The 19,785-nt window shown below is 50.7% G+C and overlaps 2 protein-coding genes across 2 annotated transcripts in view; both read left to right on the top strand.

Annotated features, from left to right (window-relative positions):
* Positions 1-7,269, top strand: part of LOC146424513 (uncharacterized) — a 32,143-nt gene extending 24,874 nt beyond the window's left edge. The window contains exons 14-19 of the mRNA XM_085043440.1: positions 2,861-3,042; positions 3,366-3,500; positions 5,052-5,198; positions 5,455-5,589; positions 5,846-5,989; positions 6,568-7,269. Of these exons, the coding sequence (XP_084899566.1) occupies positions 2,861-3,042; positions 3,366-3,500; positions 5,052-5,198; positions 5,455-5,589; positions 5,846-5,989; positions 6,568-6,705 (881 nt within the window). The 3' untranslated portion in view covers positions 6,706-7,269. The remainder of the gene's footprint in view (positions 1-2,860; positions 3,043-3,365; positions 3,501-5,051; positions 5,199-5,454; positions 5,590-5,845; positions 5,990-6,567) is intronic.
* A 6,626-nt stretch (positions 7,270-13,895) lies between these two features.
* LOC146424512 (uncharacterized) lies at positions 13,896-19,728 on the top strand. The gene is made up of 8 exons (XM_085043438.1): positions 13,896-14,403; positions 15,183-15,220; positions 15,658-15,777; positions 16,554-16,657; positions 17,597-17,744; positions 17,890-18,083; positions 19,394-19,511; positions 19,720-19,728. The coding sequence occupies exons 1-8, from the start codon at positions 14,328-14,330 to the stop codon at positions 19,726-19,728; spliced, it is 807 nt and encodes a 268-aa protein (XP_084899564.1). The 5' UTR covers positions 13,896-14,327.
* Positions 19,729-19,785: the final 57 nt, after the last annotated feature.

Raw genomic sequence — 19,785 nt, 5'->3', positions numbered from 1 at the left:
AACTAATCCAGGCTGCACTGAAAAAGGGTAAAGCTCCAGAACATCTGCAGTATATTGATAACATCATTGTGTAGAGGGACACAGCAACGGAAGTATTTGAAAAAGGAAGGAAAATCATCAAAATTCTCCTGGAAGCCAGTTTCACCATCAAGAAGAGCAAAGTCAAGAGACCTGCCCGAGAGATCCAGTTCCTGGGAGTAAAGTGGCAAGACGGACGGCGTCAGATTCCTTCTAAAGTCATCAATAAGATCATCGCGATGTCTCCACCAACCAACAAAAAAGAGACGCAAGCTTTCCTAGGCGCCGTAAGCTTTTAGAAAATGCACATCCCTAAGTACAGCCAGATCGTGAGTCCTCTCTACCTCATAACCCACAAGAAGAACGATTTCCACTAGAGCCCTGAACAGCAGCAAGCCTTCACCCAGATCAAACAGGAAATCGCTCATGCGGTAGCCCTGAGACCAGTCAAGACAAGACCAGAGGTAAAGAATGTGCTTTACTCTGCAGCCGGGAGCCATGGTCTATCCTGGAGCCTTTGGCAAAAGGTGCCTGGCGAGACCCGAGGTCGACCACTGAAATTCTAGAGTCGAAGTTACAGAGAGTCTAAAGTCAACTACACTCCCACCGAGAAAGAAATCTTAGCAGCTTACAAAAAAGTCCAAGCCGCCTCAAAAATGATCGGCACAGAAACACAACTTCTCCTTGCACCCCGACTGCCAGCGCTAGGGTGGATGTTCAAGGGAAGGGTTCCCTCTACCCACCATGCCACTGATGCCACGTGGAGCAAATGAATTGCCCTCATCACACAGCGCGCCCGTATTGGAAACCCAAATCGCCCTGAGATTCTAGAAATTATAACAAACTGGCCTGAAAGTGAGACTTTTAAATTATCTTCAGAAGATGCAGAAGAGCAAGTAGCACGTGCCGAGGAAGCACCCCCGTATAATGAACTGCCAGAGAGTAAAAGACGCTATGCCCTCTTCACCGATGGTTCCTACCAAATTGTAAGTGCAGATCGGAAATGGAAAGCTGCAGTATAGAGCCCCACACGACAAGCTGTACAAGCTACTGAGAAACAAGGTGGATCGAGCCAGGTCGCAGAGCTTAAAGCCATCCAACTGGCTTTAGATACTGCCAAACGAAAGAAATGGCCAAAGCTTTATCTCTACACCGACTCCTAGATAATAGCCAATGCACTGTGGGGATGGTTAGATCGCTGGAAAAAGGCTAACTAGCAGCGCAGAGGAAAACCCATCTGAGCCGCTGAGATTTGGCAGGACATCGCCGCCCGGGCAGAAAAGCTAACCGTGAAAGTTCAACACGTGGATGCACATGTACCCAAGAGTCGAGCTAATAAAGAGCATCGTAACAACGAGCAGGTAGACCGAACTGCCAAGGTAGAAGTATCACAGGTAGATCTAGACTGGCAGCACAAAGGAGAATTATTTCTAGCTCGTTGAGCCCATGATGCCTCTGGTCATCAAGGGAGAGATGCGACATACAAGTGGGCTCGTAACCGAGGGGTAGACTTGACCATAGACAACATCTCACAGGTCATCCACAGCTGTGAGACTTGTGCTGCAATCAAACAAGCCAAGCGAGTGAAGCCTCTGTGGTATGGTAGACGATGGTCAAAGTACAGGTATGGGGAAGTATGGCAAGTTGACTACATCACACTTTCCCAAACCCGCCAAGGAAAGCGCTACGTGTTGACCATGGTAGAAGCAACCACAGGATGGTTAGAGACCTACCCTGTGCCTCATGCTACTGCCCGGAACACCATCTTGGGTCTGGAAAAGCAAGTCCTGTGGAGACATGGTACCCCTGAGAGAATCGAGTCTGACAATAGAACCCATTTCAAGAATGGCCTCATAAACACCTGGGCTAGAGAACATGAAATTGAATGGGTATACCACATCCCCTATCATGCACCAGCTGCTGGAAAAGTTGAATGGTACAACGAAATACTTAAGACAACTTTGAAGGCACTTAGCGAGAAAACCTTCAAAAATTAGGAACTGAACTTAGCAAAAGCCACCTAGATAGTTAACACAAGGAGTTCTATCAATCGAGCCGATCCTGCCGAGTCCAAACCTTTACACACAGTGGATAGAGATAAAGTCCCTGTAGTACACGTAAGAATTTTTTAAGAAAGACTGTTTAAATTAGTCCCACCTCAGAAAAAGGCAAACCCATCCGTAGAGTGGTTTTTGCCCAAAAACCTGGTTATACTTAGTGAGTGATAAAGGCAAATGGAGAAACCCGTTGTGTACCACAAAAAAACCTTATCTTAAGTGAGGAACTCTGTAGATGGTAATAAAATAAGAGGTAGATAATGTCCTAAGTTGCAATATAGATGTAGTTAAGTATTCTATTACCACCAGCTGTGGGCCGTTAGCTGCTCTCACCTGCTAATGACCCACTCCAGATGACAGGCAATGGGCCATCCCTTAGCTATTATCAGCTGCTAACGACGCACCCCGGATGACAGGCAATGAGCCATCAAGGACCCACGTGTGACTCATGAACTTATCTCATCCCATTGTGGGATGCTCTACCCAAGAGAGAAGAAACCAGGTGTTCCCACCTAGATATAACCTAGCCTTGGAACTGCCTGAGCTAGCCCTGTCTACTGGGTTCCAAGAGGACAAGAGCCACCACTAGATCTTCAGCTAGAAACTAAACCTTCATAGGATCACCGCTTCAACTGAACTACTTCAGTTAGACTGCTACTACCACCCTAACAGAGTGTTAGGTTGTATCTGACTTTGTCAGTGTTTTTCCTTGTATTATTTCACTTATTTTTAATTTTAATCTTAACTTGTGATCTCTCACTGGTTTGTTTTCAAACCAATACAGCGTGCTCTGCTCACCCCTGGGCGGAGCAAAAGGAGGTCAACGGTTGGGACCCTTTGCTGGATGGCTCCTGAGGTGGTGAGAGGAGAGCCATACGGCCCCAAAGTGGACATCTGGTCCCTCGGCATTGTTGGACTAGAAATGTCAAAAGGAGAGCCTCCTTATATGCAGGAAACCCCCGGCAGGGTAAGGTGCAAGTATGCTCGGATACCAGTGTCCTTCTTATCAGTCTCCATTAGACAAACACCCATTCCCACAGCTTGAACTAGTTCCACCGAGACCCACCGCTAAAAGTGTCCCTGGGGCCCTTTTCAAGGCAAGATGTGCTGCATGTTGGAATAGCTGGGGCTGCTCTGGGGCCTTTCTTCTTTTGGTAGAGACTCCTCATCTCTAACCATCCGCTTGGCAAGAAATTGCCACTGCAGACTGGAGCTTAAAAAATGGGGTCTAGGTGAGCAGGTAAAGTTATGGAAGAACCAGGTACAGACTTGTGTTTCCTTTTCCTTCAGGCTAAATATCTGATAAGCACACAAGGGACACCAGAGCTGCCCCAGCTCAGGCTAAACTCTGCCTTGTGTGAGTTTCTGGGCTGCTGCCTGCAGATGGACGAGGAGAGGCGAAGCTCTGCTGAGGAACTTCTGCAGGTACAATGCAAAGCAGCTGCAGGCAAAACAGCTGTTCCTGTCAGGGTTTTCAAATGAAAACTAAGTAGGATCCTAGACTAGTTGAGGTTGGAAGGGACTGCTGAAGCCCAATTCTCATAGCCATTCCACAGAGGAGAACTCCCACCTTCTGATCATTTCTGCGGCCCGCTTTTGCACTTGGGTAGTGTCTTCAGTTTTACCTGGTAGCAAAGGAACTGAAGCATTGCAATGCCAGGGACAGAGGCCTGCAATGGGGCTTGAAGAACCCAACAAAAGCAGGCCCTGCCAAGCGGTTTGAGATTGCTCTGTGCGAAGGAGGCGCTGTGGGCGCTGACTGGGAGCATCCAAGGGGACCCAGCTGGTCCCTCCTGCCCCACTCCTAGAGCTCTCTGCCAGCCAAAGAGGGACAGATGAGCAGGATTTGTTCCTGCCCCATTTGCTGACTGGCCTGGTCAAGCGGATGAGAACCGCTGCAGGTTTGCTGCCAGCTTTTCTGCCAGACAGGGAGTTGCTGACTGGGCCACTTCCCTGGCTGTCCCTGCTGACAAGGAAGATGCCAGCCAGCACAGGAGGGGCAGGGGATGCCAAGGTAGACACTGCTCTCCCTGCAAGCCACAGCTGAGTCCATCTGCACTCTGCCGCTTGTTTTCCTGCTCCTGGCTTGCTGCTGAAATCCTGTGTGTCCAGTGACAGCAACACAGGGGACCAATATTTTTCAGAGCTGTTGGGAGTTTCTTGAGGGATGGCTTATGTCCCACATCTCTTTTGGTCTCTAATATAGCCCATGTCTGTAGTAAAGAGGAAATTGAATAAGCATGTTGTTTCCTGAAAAGAACAAATCCTTTGGACAGCAAGCAGCAATCCCACAGTGCAGTCAGCACACAAATCCCAGCAAGTGACAACAACATGACAAATGCACTAGTGCGGTTATGGGCCATGTTTGCCTGTGACAGCAGTGTCCTGGACATGAAGACAGACATGCTGATGGTGCCCTCAGCCCTATTTCTGTGTCTTTCTGGGAGCTAGAGGAATCCAGCTTGACCCCGTTAGGAACTGAGTTTGAAAACTAATGGTTCCTTTTCCCTTTGTCTCTTTTAATTTGGTTTGGTGTGTTTCTTTTTCCCTTTGGGCAGCATCCATTTCTCAAATTAGCCCAGCCTCTCTTCAGAGTCCTTGCTGACATTCGTGCAGCCAGGTAATGAAGGAAGCAGGGGAGATGCCAAGGACCACTTCAGCACTTTGAGAACAGAGCCTCTGAGAACAGGCAGAAATCCTATTTCTGGGGAGTGGGGCCAATCTGAGGAGAGAGAGGAAATCCTGAGGAGACAGATGAAACAGTCAGCAATCAGAGCTGGGAAGGAAGCTGGCATCTCCTTTTCTTCCACCTGCTGACCCTCCTCCTAAGTTTCTGGGTACGACAGGATTGCTGGAGAGCACAAAACCACTACTGTGCACTTCTCAGGTGGGGTATAGTGACAGGCACAAAGCTTCCACTGCATTTTTGGACACCTTGGCTGGTACTTTATCTGGAACTCTTCCTCCTCTCATCAGGAGAGTCAGCTTGAACAACAGCGATTGGAGACTCAGCAGCTTTTGGAGCAACAGGAAAACTTCATGACACAGATACAGAGGGAGCACGAGAAAAGGCTGCTTGAGCTGAACCTGCAAGTTGCCAGCATGCAAGCTCAACAAGAAGAGGTACGAAGCAGAGCCAGTCAAGATGCAAAGAGTGTGAAAAGAGAGTCGGAGTGTTGGTTTGGACTCTCCTGGCCTGCTTATGGGCACTGATTCTCTGGACACTCTTTCTGGGTGAGATTGTCTCTTGGCTGGACCTTGGTAAACAGGATGGTGAGAGCACAACGCTTTTGAAAGCGTGAGCACATCAGTCTTGGAGCCTTGCCACACAGGTGTTGTGTAGGAAGTTCAAACCCATCTTCTCTTCGTTTCTCTGCAGGTCCTGCAGGAACAGGTGCATGAGATAGCTGGTGTATTAGACGGGCTGTGCCGGCGAATAGACCAGCTAATTGAAAGCCAGCAGCAGCTAAAGCAGCTCAGGCAGGAGGTGAAAGAGGAGCGAGAGAAGGGGCAGGTGAGCCTGACTAGCCAGGTCCCAGAGGCAAGGGCAGGATGCAAGGCATGAAGCGTAGATCTCAGGAAAGGGGAGGCAAGCACTACTGCAGGCACTGGAAACACAGAGCCTGGCAGGCTCCAGAGGTGAGCAGCAGGAAGAAGGGTTAGGGCTGGGTAGAGAAGCAAAAGGAAGTGACTTAACGGACTTGCTTTTGAGATGGAAAGAGGAGAAACCTGAGCATGATGGCAGGTGCTAGTGATATTTATCTTGACAGAATATCAAGGACAAGCTGCAGGCAGAGCTGCAGGAAGCTCAGAGGAAGATGAAGGCAATGGAGTGGAGGCACAAAGAAGAACTGGAAAGGATGCAAGAGGAAATGAATGTCCTGCTGCAGAAGTGGAAGACTCTGCAACAGCAGGTGAGTGAAAGTGCACCCGCCACTGCAGTCATGAAACAAGTGGTCTCTCCCCTTCTCGCCTTTCCCCTGCACAGCAGCAGGTGCATGGGGGGTAATCCTCTGGCTGCCATGCTACTGTGCTCTCCATTGCAGCTGGTCAGAAGGACATTTCCTGGTCCGCTGAATCTCAGCTGCTGTCCTGGGCAGCGGGGCTAGTGCATTGGCCAGAGGGCCAGCAATCCTCTGAATGCATCTCTGCTGGCCTCTCAGTGCTCCCTTTGCCTTTTGAGAGGTTTGTTCAGGTGAACATGGTGACCCATGCAGATTCAGAAACCAGCTGTCCCTGTCCATGGTGAATGCAGTCCTCAGGACGCGGTGAAATTCAAAGTTGTTCTTTCCCTTTCACAGTCTCTAGGACGGCTGGCAGGGACAAGCTGTAGTCTCTGACTGCTTTGTGGGGTTTGACTTGAGGTGGAAGAGTTGACAGCTCAGCTTGCAGCCTAACACAAGTGCTGTTCCTAAGGGCTTGCCTTGGAAATGCAATGTCTGGGCCATGTCTGTCAGCCACCTTTGTGACACAAACAAATTTCTTGTCCCAGATCGATGTGGGCTCTGCCATCGAAGCTGCCGCTGCAGCAGCATCCTCCAAAGAAGCCTGCACTCCACGGCCTGAAGACCCGAGCACAAGCAGTTCACCCAGCTCAAACCCGGAGGCAGAGAAGCTGCTAGAGAGATGAGACAAGAAGGACCTGAAATTGCTGACTATGTCCTGTGCAGTTCTTGTCCTATGGAGAAGTGTATTATGTGTGTGCCTCAGCATGAGCATGTTCCTCCACGTTCCTCTTCACTTTGGTGTCAGAGAGACATTTTGAACCATTATTACTTCTGTTATTACTTCTACAGATTACACGGTCCCCTGCATCCACACTGGGTGCTTTTCAGATGCAAATGGAAGAACTTGCAGCAAAGCAATCAAGGAAGCGAAGGAGATGACCAGCACCACTTCAGCATTACTTTCTCCAATGCCAGCTCAGAGTCAGACTCAGAATAAAAATCCCACAAACCCCCAAGCCTGTTGGAAGTTTCTCTTCCTTGTCACCCAAAAAATAAAGCTCTACATTCACTTCCGAATTGTCCCTTCTTTCTTAAAGTGGAAAGTCCTTCCTATGGACATTCTCGTGTTGTTTGGAATTGGCAAAATGTCTCCTTCCTTTGTCAGCTCCAACCTACACTTCCTTTGAAATACTGCCCACTGGCCACTTTTTACCCAGCCGTGGACTTCTGGGTGCGCAAAAAGAAGTGCAATTGCATTTGCAGCCAAAAGCCAAGGAAGAGCAGGGCAGCCAAAATATCCTATGGAGATACAAGCTTTCATCTGTGCAGAGAGAGGCTTTTGGTTGCTGCCCAGTGCAGCCGGCACATCTCCTCTGTGACTGCTCCTGCTTCCCAGGTGGCCACGGGTAATAGGTACGAGGCTCTGCAAGTGGACCCAAAGAAGGTGGGCACGTCTGCTGTCAGTACAGTGGAGCGGAGAGCAAAGAGCCCAGGAGGTCCCCGGAGTATGTGGCAGAGAACTTCCTGACACAGCTGGTGAGTGAGCCAACTAGGGAAGGCACCCACTGGACCTGCTCTTTGTCAACAGAGAAGGACTCATGGGTGACACCACGCTTGGGGGCCGCCTGGGGCTCAGCAATCATGAAAAGTCTCTGTGTACGACTGGGTTTGTCCCTCTTTCTTTGCCTTCTGTTGTCCCTTTGCTTGGCAGCCGCTGCCCAGGACTGGGTAGCTGACACAGCTGAAGTGCAGGAGAGCCTCATTGTCTGCCCTTTGCAGTGGCTGCTCACTGCAGCTTTTTTCAATCTGGAAGCTCAGTCCGGAGAGACAGCTCCCCACTCCGTTTCTTGCATAGCTCCGGGCGGTCAGGGCCTGTCATGCGCAGTCCCAGGTGGCAATGAGGGCTGCCTCGTGCCTCAGTCTGGTGTGACCCTACTGCAAACAGCAGGAGACATTGGCTGGTGTTTGTTTCCAAAGTCACATCCTTCAGGGCTGGTGTGCTGTGGGTGTCATTTGTCCAGCCCAGTCCCAGACTTAGGGATCAGATGCAGGCACTGCTGTTACTGCCACTGAAGTCAGCGAGAATTTGGTGGCTGGTTTCCATCCCAGCAGAACTGGTCACTTATGAAGCTGGGTGAAGATGGTGCCCTGCAGATCTCTGGACTGCCTGGGTGCTAGGGAGCCACGGCTTGTCATTGTTCTCCATCAGGGAAAGGTGTGCTCCTCAGGTGTGTGTCAACAGAGCAAACAAGGAGTGCGTGAATCTCTTCTGTCCATGTCTGCTGAGAGTTTTGACCTTGGAGATTAACTGGCACAAAGCCAACTGCTTTTGGTCCCTCTTTGTATCCCCATGTTAGGCAATGTTGCTAAATCGGCCTCTAGGACAGCAGCAGGGGATAAAGCCTCTCAGCACTGCAGGTGCGATAGGCTGTTGCGGATTGCACAGAGAAACTGCATTTTTTTTTTAATGAGGGACAGGAAAAGTGGTTTAGCTGTGACAAGAGGGGCAATGATGCTCCTGAACTTTCTGTCTTTCCTTCTGTCAATTATTGGCAGATCTTAAGTTCACAGGTTTCCCCATGAGTGGCAGGGATAGGGGGAATCCCCCCTTGCCACAGCCAGGTTGGGCCATGAGAGGTTGGGCCCTGAGATGCTGGGACTGGCAGCGTATCCCTGGCTGGGTTCACCTCAGAGTGACCTTAGACTGTGTCTTGGAGGTGGATGTCACAGCCAAACTCAATCAGTTTTGCCTGTTCAGTGGGCATGTTGAGAAGGATCTTCTTGGGTTTGATGTCCTGCTGCAGGACCCCACAGCTGCTGCAGTGCCCCACAGCCTCCAGCCCGTGGAGGAACAGTTCCTGCACCACCTCTTCTGAGAAGACCCCCACACCACAATGAAACCAAAGAGGTCCTGAGATATCTCCACGCATTCCGTCACCATCAGGAAGCGGTTGGAGACTTCAACCTCCTCCAGCAGCTGGATGACGCCACGAAACCCTGCGGACAACTCGTCAAGCAGCAGGATCTCGTGGGGAGCGCAGGTGCCGTCAGGCCGCGGGAGAACCCTGATGCTGTCAGTTGGGCTGATGCCATGCCAGGGCTCTGGAACCCCTCACCCAGCTCGGGATGCTCTAGGCCCTCCACTGATCCCACACCTGCTCTCCCTCGAGGCGTCCTGGTGGCTTCCACCCTGCTGGGTCCCGGTTTCCCTGCTGGCCTGGGTCGCTCACTAGCTCACCCCAATGATGGATGTGGTTCCGTGCCACCTGCAAGCCAAAGGGAGCAGTGGGCTGAGTTGCACAAGTCCCTAGATCGTGCAAAGAAAACAGGGAGATAAAGACACCTGCACAAGTTCTGCGGACCATACAAAAAAAAAGTTAAAATAACGACACTGCCGGTCCCTGCGGACCCTGCAGGAAAAAAACCCCAACGTCTGCATGACTCCACAGACTGTAAAACTACAGGCAACAAAAGGACTCATCTGACATTCTTGTCAGGGGGCAGACTGTTGCCTGAGAACACCTCAGTCAGGAGGATCCTCCTGCAACGAGCACACCAAGAGCTGCTCTGGACGCTGAGGCCTTGCGTGCACCAGGGCAACCTCCCATGGACAAGACTGTCATGTGGACATCCTCCACTAACATCCCAAAAGCAGCCACTCTAGATTGGTCTGTGAATTTCTGCACAGCAACCAATCTTTCTCTACAGCTAACACAAAAAAAAGCCCAGAAATTCTCCTCTATCCCAAAGCAGCACAAAAGCCACTCCTAGGCCATATCCCATCGCTCAAAGGATCCCAGGATAATGCAAAACAGGCACCAAGCACATACACCCTGTTCTTTGGCCACAAACGCTTCTGACTAAACCTGAGAACACCTGCTTAAATTCTACAGATGAAATCATGCTTTGGAAATATCCAGGAGAGCTCCCTAAATTGCACTGCCTGCCATTTCCACCCATTTACTTCATGGCTAACATTGACCAGCAAATTGTAGGGCTCACTGAAGGAAGAATGACACCTAAGTGCGGAGAAAAAGCCAAGTAACAAACCACCCATATGTGTCTGCAGGACACAGGAGCAGCATTTGTGTTGTCAATATGCCAGGCACACATCCTCTGCATGAGGCAGGTCCCATGTCCTGTGCATGGCAGAGAGTGCCCTTGGAGCAGCCCTCACAGTGTGGCTGCAGCCATGGGTGCATTTGCCTGTTCTCTCCACTTCCACCAGCTCCCAAGTCAGACCTTCTCTGGGAAACCTTCTCTGCCTAATACTGAGCTCCTGGTGCCTTTGCAAAAACCCACTTCCTTTGGTTTTTGGAAAATCTGCAAGGTCAGGTTCCTCCATGGGCGTGAGTTTTATATCTCTGTCCTGCCGATGGTGGATATGTGCAGGATAGTACCCACCTTTTCAATCATTTGATGGACTCTAATTTCTGGCCTGCAGGAGCTGAGTAAATTGATCCTGATTTTTCTGAGCCAAGTTACTCTTTTCTTTTCCGGACTGCGTATTGCATAGAACCCCAAACTCAGTGTTTACTGGGGACAGTTGCAAGCACCAAACAGGGGAATAGATAGAAAGTGCAGCTTCTGCGGAATTCTCCTCCATCATTTCATTCTAGACATCATCATAATATGCCACAGGAAGGAGCAAACAGGTTCCTCAAGCCCCTGGCCAATGTAAGATTTTACTTTTGTTCTTGTTTCCCCTTTTCAGGGTCTGTAATCTAGTTTCAGTTATTTCTTGGCATTTTTTTAAAGGAAGCTTTCTAGCGGGTGTCCAGTCTGGATCGGGAAGTGCTTGGGAGCAGCTGCGGCGTGGACCAGACATGCCCTTGGAGAAGGCTGTGGACATCATTTGGGACCAGCTTTTCTTCCTGTGGCCAATGGCATGAGGTGGATCCCCACCTTCTTGGCATGGGTGCCATAAGGGCGTTTGGCAGATGTCAGCGAGCACAGAATCATGCCGCTCTGGGCAGCTCCTGAAGAGGTGGATCTGCCATGGCTGGCTGCAGCTGGTGGCACACGTCCTGCCCTCCTGCTCTCCTCCCAAAGGCAGCAATAATGGGGAGGCTTGGGCAACGCGCTGAGCACAGCCAGCATGGCCCAGGCACAGCAGGTGCTTGGGACAAGGGGGACAGGAGCCTTCAACGGACAGGCGGTTTCTGGTTTCTCTCCTTCCAGCCGGGCTCTGCGGATGCTGAGGCTGCTCTGGGCTCTGCCAGGGCTCTGCTGGGGCTCAGCACCGGACCGGAAGAAGCCAAAGAAGAAACGGTGTGAAGTGCAGCAGAGACTTGCTTGATCATTTTGGCAATGCAGCCCAAGTTTGCAGAGCGTACACCTCGAGGGAAAACAAGAAATAAAGTTGTTCAGTAACTTCTCAGCCTCCCAAGAAATCAAGTTGTTCAGTAACTTCTGAAATGTAATCAATCTGCAAGGACCCCGAACGACATTTTTTAGCTTGCTCAAGCTGTATCTCAACTGTTCTCTGAACAGTTCTCTCCCCGACCTGCCTTTTGCAACCGCTCCCTCTTTTCCCCCAGCGAGTTTCCAGCTCATCACAGTCTTCACCACACTTCAGTGCCTTCCTTGATGCCCCTCAACCCAAGGAAGACCCAGCCCTAGGTCTGGGGACTCGTCCTGTCACTGGCCAAAGAATAGAAATGTCTCAGGAGTCCTGTGAGGTTTTGGTGTAATTCAGACCCACTCTCCAGCTCCCAGCTGTCCTCACTGCTGTGTTCCCACTCCCTTTTCCTTGTCCTTCCACCGGATGAGCTCTGTGAATCCCCTTGACCCTCCCCACTTTTCCCATCCCACACCCCCACCTCATTGAGGCTGAAGCCTGTTGGTCTCCTCTGGCACAGCAGTGCAGTCCCCTCTGCCCCCACGGAGCTCCAGCCCACAGAGCACAGCACACAGCAGTGCAGGCCGGGCTGGACCAGCCCCGCTCCACTCATGGCCTGGCTGTTTGTGGGAACTAAACACTCCCTGTTTCCAGCCGTCACTGTAGGATGGCCCCAGGGCAGACCCCAGCCACGCTCCCACTGCATCCCCTGCAGCCTGGGGCAGACGATGGTCCCAGGGCTGAGGTTCACGGAGAGCACCCAGAGCTGTGGCTTCCACTCAGTGTTTGGCAGTGTTGTGTTCTCATCTCCTGCAGATTCCGGGGAAAACAAGCTGTGCTGCCTGTATGGGCAGTGACAAGGCTGAAGGTCTTTCCTGTTCCAGGGGAAACGTTAAGCCTTGGCAGGCCTACATTTCTCCTTTTCGGATTCTTTCAGTCGTCTGCTTTGATAGGTCCTGCTTGTTCTGGTTCGTGTTGTTGCACACGAACGGATGGTCTGTCTCCACTTCCCTGTGCAGGGAGCAGCCACTTTTGCTGAGAAGCAGGATGTAGAAAGCAGAGGACAGAATTGGTTGTAAACTCTTGGACTGAGGGCAGGCTGCTAGAGCTTTCTGTTCCTTTCCTTTGAAGAAACAGCTGTGTTTTGTGAATGGAGGACAGAGAACGGTTTGCAGGGCTGTGGGAAGTGTTTTTGTAAGCAGTACGTGTTTGAAACTATTCCCTGATCTCCAGTCTAGGAGAAAATGTTGGGGTCACCCACCAACATTTTAAAGCTTCAGGATTATGACGTTAGTAAGGCACAAAAGCCGTGTCTGTAAATCCAAAGACGGTTCTCATCTAATCCAGGATTTCTGGAGAATTGTCCTGACTTTCAGTCTGACACACACAAGGAATTTGCATCAGGACAATATGCAGCCTCCCAGATGTCACACTTGGAGTCTGACCAGCTGCTCTCTCCACTACACTTGGTGGGCTCATGCCAGTGGTGGTTCTGGGGCTGGGAAACACCTAGGCTTGTGTAGAGCCCTTCAAAAGTACTCCCAGGGCTGCAAAACTAGGCAAAGAGCAAAAGCCCAGATCCTTCTCCATTCTCTGTATTTCCTGAGAGAGAATATCACAGGTGATTTTTCCAGGCATGTGCTGTTAATGCTCAGGAAAGTATTTTTATGAGGGAGAAAAAAACAGGTTTCAAGCAGACAGGAGGAGGAGGAGGAGGAGGAGGAGGAAGAAAGCTTCCAAACTTTGGAAGGGCTATGGTTGCTCTGTTTTCCTGAGCCTGCCTTCCTGAGGCCTGCCCACCAGCTGTGCTATTTGTTCTCTGACTCCTAACTCGCCTTTTATATGCAGCTTCCCCATTTTGGCCCACTGGTTTCCTCCTACCACCACCTTCTACGTTGTCCGACAGTGAGTTTTAACTTTCTTTTCCTGCTTTCTGTGTGTCCATTGGAGTCAGATGTCTGTGAATCACAAATGCGAGCCCACGAAAGCTCCCAGAGGTGAGTCCCAGGCCCCAAAGGCTTCTTTGAGGTGCCATAGCTCTGAAGCAGTGAGGTGCTCTGTGTGCACAGTTACGTGGTTTGATACTTGGCTTGTTCTCCCACTTAGGTGTCATTCTTCCTTCAGTGTGCCCTACAATTTGCTGGTCAATGTTAGCCATGCAGTTAATGGTCAGAAATTACAGGCACTGCAATTTCGGGAATTGTCTTGGATATTTCCAAAGCACGATTTCACCCATAGAATTTCAGCAAACATTCTCAGGTTGTAGTCAGAAGCATTTGTGGCCAAAGTTCAGGGTGTCTGTGTTTGGACCCCTTTGTTTTTATTACTCGTGGATCCTCTTGGTGGAATGAGTTATGGACTACAAGCAGCTTTTGTGCTGCTTTGGGACAGAGGAGAACTTTCTGGGCTTTCCTTTTGCATTAGCTTAGAGAAGGTTTGGTTGCTGTGCAGAAATTCACAGACCAACCTGGAGCGGCTGCTATTGTGATGTCAGCAGAGGATTGTCACATCACAGCATTGTCCATGGCAGGTTGCCCTGGTGCACGCAAGGCCTCAGCGTCCAGAGCAGCTCTTGGCGTGCTTGTTGCAGGAAGATCCTCCTGACTGAGGTGTTCTCAGGCAACAGTGTGCACCCTGACAAGACTGTTCAGTGATTCTTTTTGTTTACTGCTCTTGTACGGTCTGTGGACTGTACTCGTGCAGGAGCTCATTTATTATCCCTGCGGTTGCAGGGTCTGCACATACGTGCAGGTGTCTTGGTTTTGCCTTTTTTTTTAATACAGTCTGCAGAGTTGCAGGTTTCTTTCTTTTTCTCTTTTCCTTGCACGGTCGAGGGGTCCAGGGACTCGTGCAAGTGTCTTTATTTTCCGTTCTTCATTGCACAGTCCAGGGACTCGTGCAAGTGCTTTTTTTTTTTCCATCTTTCTTTTACGGCGTCCAGACTCGAGCAGCACCGCTCAAGGGATGGAGCGAGTGCGCAGAGCAGTTGGGCGTACTTTCTCGTTGGCAGCTGCTCGCAGAACTTTTAATCGTCTGACGGGTAAGTAGAAGCACATTGAATGACATTAAAGCAAAAATGCCACAACGGTGCTAAATGTTTGGTAGAGCTCCTGTCAAGAGCTTCAGCTAGAAAGGGGGTGTTTCTTGCCCAGTGGGGTGTGGACAACTTCCAACATGCAGACTGGGAGAGCTTTGCGGGCATCCTTCTAAAACCTGTGCAGCTCTCTCCAGAACGGAGGGAAAGCATCTTTTTTCTGCATTCCATCCTTAAAAGATGAGCCTGTCTCACTGGACCCTCTCTGTGGGCTACAACAGCGATTTGCTTTGCGATGAAGGGCAAACTTCCAAGCACTCGGTGGCTGCTCCTGAACCCCAGGGCTGTGCCCGTGCTGTGTCCAAAGAGAACTGCAACCACTAAGAGGGATTAGGGGGAAGCTTTTCTGCGAAATTCTTTACAGCAACAACGTGGGAAATACTGCGTGCAATTTACAAAGAGAAAAAGAAAGTCCGGGAAAGAGAGGAGAGAAATGCTGCTTTAGCTGTAAGGCAGACAATGAGCTACAGTGTAGGCACTGACTGCTAAGGAAGAACTTGAATTTTTCTTGGCCAAGTTTCTAGTTCTTTCGTGGCAAAGCCGAGGAAAAGGTAGACACAGCCTAGGCTATTGCCCTGTGCTCTTGCTCTGCTAAGGAACTGTTGCTCTTGGAGGGATGTTGTGAAAGGAAAATGCTCTCTGCTTGGGTGGTCTTGTTGTGTGGCATTCCTCAGCACAGACAGTTTTGTAACAGCACCTGGTTCATTTTCCCTTGCCCCCGGCAGGTCGCCTCAGACGTGGAAGGAGTCAAGTGCATGGTTCGGTGAGTGGGAAAGGCACCCTTGACATTCCCGGTGTCTGAGAATTGTGGGGCAAGCTGTGAGCTTGGCCTGTTGCAGTAGAGTGCCAGCCTGGTAGGCCAAAAGAAAGTCCACGTCACTGTGTGCATGAGCACTACCAAAGGGATTTCCATCAGTTTCCTAATTAGCCGCTGAAGAGGTTTTAACTGAAGAAAGTCAAGTTTTGCAGACAGGAGGCTGCATGCTGATTATTGCCAGGCTGGAATACCTCATTCAGAAACATATGCAGACCAAAACATTAGTCTCATCAGCTCACTTGAATTGAGTTTTATTGACGTAGGATCCCACTTCTATCCAAATTCACAACTTCTCCTTAGCACAGCTGGGGCTAGAGCTTGGGAGAAATACGGTTCTAAATGACAGCTTACTCCCTGTCCCTCACACTGCTGTCTGTCTGCAGAGCACCAAACCAGCATCACAACCTCCTCTGGCTCGCTCTGCTCCTCCAGAGGCTAAAGGGCAGGCAAAGGACAGCAAACCTCCACGTGTTGTCAGTCCAGGGCCCAAGCATCCTGAACCAGTAAGTGGCAGCTTTGGTCGGTACTGTCCTTGGTGCAGCGCAGAGCTGCAAGTTCCTGATTGGACAGCACTTGCCCTTCGTGACTGAAGATGCTGAGGGCTGGAGTCCTGCCATGACATAGCACTTCAGCCCAGCCACTGACACCTGGGAAACGGGATCTGAACTTTCACATGCAGGCATCATTTTCCCGGGATTCTGACAGGGTCTGTGAGCTTCCCTTGATGACAGAAAAGCAGTAGCGTCATGTCCTTTAATGCTACTGGTGTAAAAGTGAGCCCCTTTGTCACAGTGTCTGTGCAGGTTCCCTGCTGTAAACTGGAGAGAGCAGTTCACAGCCTTGTGGTGTATTTTGGACCCCTGCCTGCAGGGAGCTGCCCCATTCCACACACTATCTAAGTAGCTACTGCAGTCACTGCTTCGACTACACCCTTAGCTTTGATATGACCCAAGGTTGGTGAGAAGAAGCCTGAGCAGCTCTGCATGGCAGAGAGAAGGTCTGTCTCTGAAGGGCTGGAACACAGTTCCTATTGGCCGCTCCCTAAGGCTTGAAATCCTGAGGGGAAGCCAGTTGAACCAGAGCCCAGCAGGGAAATGTTCCCTGCTTCTACTCAGACACTCACATAGCAATTCAAGAGCCATTTGGTTACCCACATAAACACCCTCACAGGATAGCTTTTGCCCTCAGGTCTCCACTTGCTGCTTCTCCCACCTCTCTGGAGCCAACTTCCCTGCTCCTTATTGCTTGTCTGTGCTTTTTCCCTGCCCATTTCTTGCAGGCTCCAATAGGAGAGCTTCATGCCAGTGAGGACTCCTCAGCCCAGGCGGGAAAGGTGGAGCGGCAGGACAGCACAGGTGGAATGTGCAGTGCCCAGGAGTTCAGGTGTGTGTGTGAAATTTTCTGGCTTTCTCTGGGTGGGGCTGGGCGTTGCTGGGCTTTAGGAGGCCCAGCGACAAAGAACCAGTTTGGTGTGCTCGGCAGTTGTAGCATAGACTGGAGAAGGCAGCCCGAGGGCAGGTCTGCTTGCCGACCGACAGACAGCATGGCTGCCTCCTCGGGCTCACTTCTTGAACCTTGACAAAGCGCATTCAAACTGGACCAGAGTAGAAGCAAGGGAGGTTCAGGCTGGGCTTAAGGAGAGCAAAGCATTGACCCGCACAGGCAATCATGCAGCAGAACAAGTGGCTCAGAGAGGTTATGCAGATTCCACCCCTGGAAATTTGGAAGCCCCAGCTGGAAAGAGCCTTGAGCAGCCTGTCCAGATGCCACAGCTTAGCCCAAGTGCTTGGAATTGAAGACTGGGCTAGAGGCCTCCTGGGGTCCCTGGCAGCCTGAACTATCCTGTTATCCTATGAATATTGGACTGGAAATTCGCAGCCATCTCCTCCCCAAGCTCTAGCTTGCAGGCTCCTTCCTTGTTTCACTACTGAAAGCAAGAGTAATTGTGCAAGTACTCATGTCGGCTAGCCAAGCCTGCCTTAGCCAGACAAGAACTGTTGGAGCTCTGGTATCCATTGTATCAGAGAGGAGCATAAGACCTAGCAGGCAGGAAGCTGTTAAGCTGAGAGCACCTGAGTTTTCCAGAAATGTTTTGTGGCTTCTGGAAGCTTGTTTTACTTTCTCACTGGTGACTCTTTCACCTGCGTGAAGGACAAAGAGAGATGCAGCTCTAGTCAGGGAAGGCCAGCATTCTCTTGAGGTGGAGCTAGAGGGCTGTTGGAAGTCGCTGACTGCCCTGGGTGGGACATGGTACCTAGTCCTGGTTTTGGAAAGGAGACTGTGTTGCTATTAAAGGCTTGTTTGTCTGTCCCCTCTCCATAGATGGAAGGAGTTGGCTCCACTTGACACAAAGCGCCACTCCTCACTAGAGGGGGCATTGGAAGTGGAGGCAGAGACAGCGGAGGAGTGGCAGCTCCAGGGGGATCTGCTGAAGCAAGAGAAGGAAGAAGTTCCCCTGGCAGTGCCAAAGGTAAGCTCACCTTATTCCTAGGCAGCACTTGTGGGAAAGGGAGCTGCCCTAGCATGACTGCCCTGACTGCTGCTTCTGGCAGCAGACTAAGACAGAGACTGTGTTGTTGTTCCTCTTGAAAAAGTGTGACCCCCCCCACTTCCAGGTTTTCCACCTGCAGAGGCCAGCTCGCAGGGGTCTGGAGAGGCTGCTCCAGGAGTTCTCTCACCAAGGGCACACACTGTCCCAGGTGTGCAGAGAGAAGGGAGGGCTGCTGAGTGAGAATGCTTCCCTGAAAAGCCAACTGGCAGCCATGGAGCGAGAACAACAAGGCCTTTCAGAGCAGCTGGTAAAGGCCAGGTAAAGGCAGGGAGGAGACCCTGGGTGGGACACTCTTGAAGGTCTGTAATTCCAAAGGTGGTAAGCATTAGGTGAGGATTTATTGCCTCCCATGTGCTTTCCAGACGTTTCTTGGACAGAGAAGCAAGCAGACATGAGGAAATGGAAAAACATACCATGACTCGAATGATGTTTTTCTGACAGCTCAACCCATCAAAGCTCTCCTGAGCCTTGGGCTCCTGCTTGGCACCCCTTGAACATTCCTGTGCCAAGTGTAAAGCAATTCAACCTGGCTCTGAATTGAGTGCTAGGGAAACCATGCAGATGTTTACTGAAACTGGAAGCTCCCCTCTGGTTTTGGTTTCCCCTTTGGTGCATCTGAACGACATTCTTTTCTTGCCAAGTAGCTTGACTTGGGATTCTCAGAATTCCAGGCCCTTACATGTGAACGTTGTGAGTAGGACGCTGGCATTTAGGGTGAACCTGGAGGGTCATGCTGAAAATCTTGAGACCCTTCTGAGCTACCTCTTGTGAAGTATGGCGCAGGACCAGGAGTTGCTTACAGCTGCAGCAGCAGCGGCAGCAGGGAAAGGTCTTGTGACTTCTCGACACTCTCTGGGGATTCCTGCTGACCGCTGATTCTTGCTCACTTGTCCACCCACCTCTCTCACCTGTCAAGGTCCCTTGGGCTTGTCCCTCTTCCTTTTTAAGGGAGTGCCAAGACTTTTGGACTACTGCCGGCTTCTAGATAGCCATTCATAAACGAGCAAATGTTCTTGCTCATGAACTTCCAGTAATTGAAATGGCAGGACACCTGTCTCTCCTCCTAGATAGTTCTTGTTCAAATAAAATCCTCGTGCTGGCTTCTTACTCATGCTGCTACAAGCAGGAGGTTTCACTATAACGTTCGGTGCATTCCTTTAATTCCTTTTACTTGGAGAGGTTCAGGGAAACAAAGTACCTCTACGTACACTATGAATGGCATTAAAGATTCATGAGTCAGCCCAGAGGCTGAGCTTTTGCCCATTGGCAGAGACATTGTGGGCACAGCCACCCATGTGCGATAGGTCAGGCAACAGCAATCGGAGCTTTGGCTGCTGGGATCAAACTCAGCTAGGCTTTCTGTGCAGTGCTGGGTCATGAGGAAAGTCTGGGCAATCACCTGGATGGACCTGCTTTGAGATTTTAAACGGTAGAAATATGCTTGCTGTATCTGAGTTGCCATGCAAGCCATTTTCCTTAGTCAGGTGCAGGGCTCTTAAGGAACATCTTCCTGGAGAAACTGCCCGTGGGTTCCAGGAGCAATTTCTCTTCATCTTCACAACTTGCAGGTCAGAGAATGAGAGCTTGCAATGCAGCCTGCAGGAGGCTCAGCAGCACATATCGGAGCTGGAGATGGCCAGGAGTCATCTGGAGGCCCAAGTTCGCACAGTCACGCGGGCCAAGGAGGTGATATGTGGTGAGTGCCTCGTGTGCTTTCTTTCTGGTGATCCCCCTGCCCGGTGCAGATGCTCCAAAGCCAGCTTTCTCCGCAGGGCTTCTGAGGAGTGAAGGAGCTGGGGCCAGGTCCCTCCTTGCCTGAAACAGAAAGGGCTTAAGGCCAGTAGCGTCTAGCGCTTGTGTAGTCTCTGACTGTTGCCATCTGTCATGTCTGCAGAGGATGTGAAGGGCCTTCGGCGAGAGCTGCAAGCTCTAAGATGTCTCAGCAAGCAGCAATTGGATG

This window comes from Lichenostomus cassidix, chromosome Z (genome assembly GCF_008360975.1).
Source record: "Lichenostomus cassidix isolate B80296 chromosome Z, HeHo_3.0, whole genome shotgun sequence".
In the NCBI taxonomy this organism is placed as follows: Eukaryota; Metazoa; Chordata; class Aves; order Passeriformes; family Meliphagidae; genus Lichenostomus; species Lichenostomus cassidix.
This window is presented reverse-complemented; position numbering and strand designations above follow the sequence as displayed.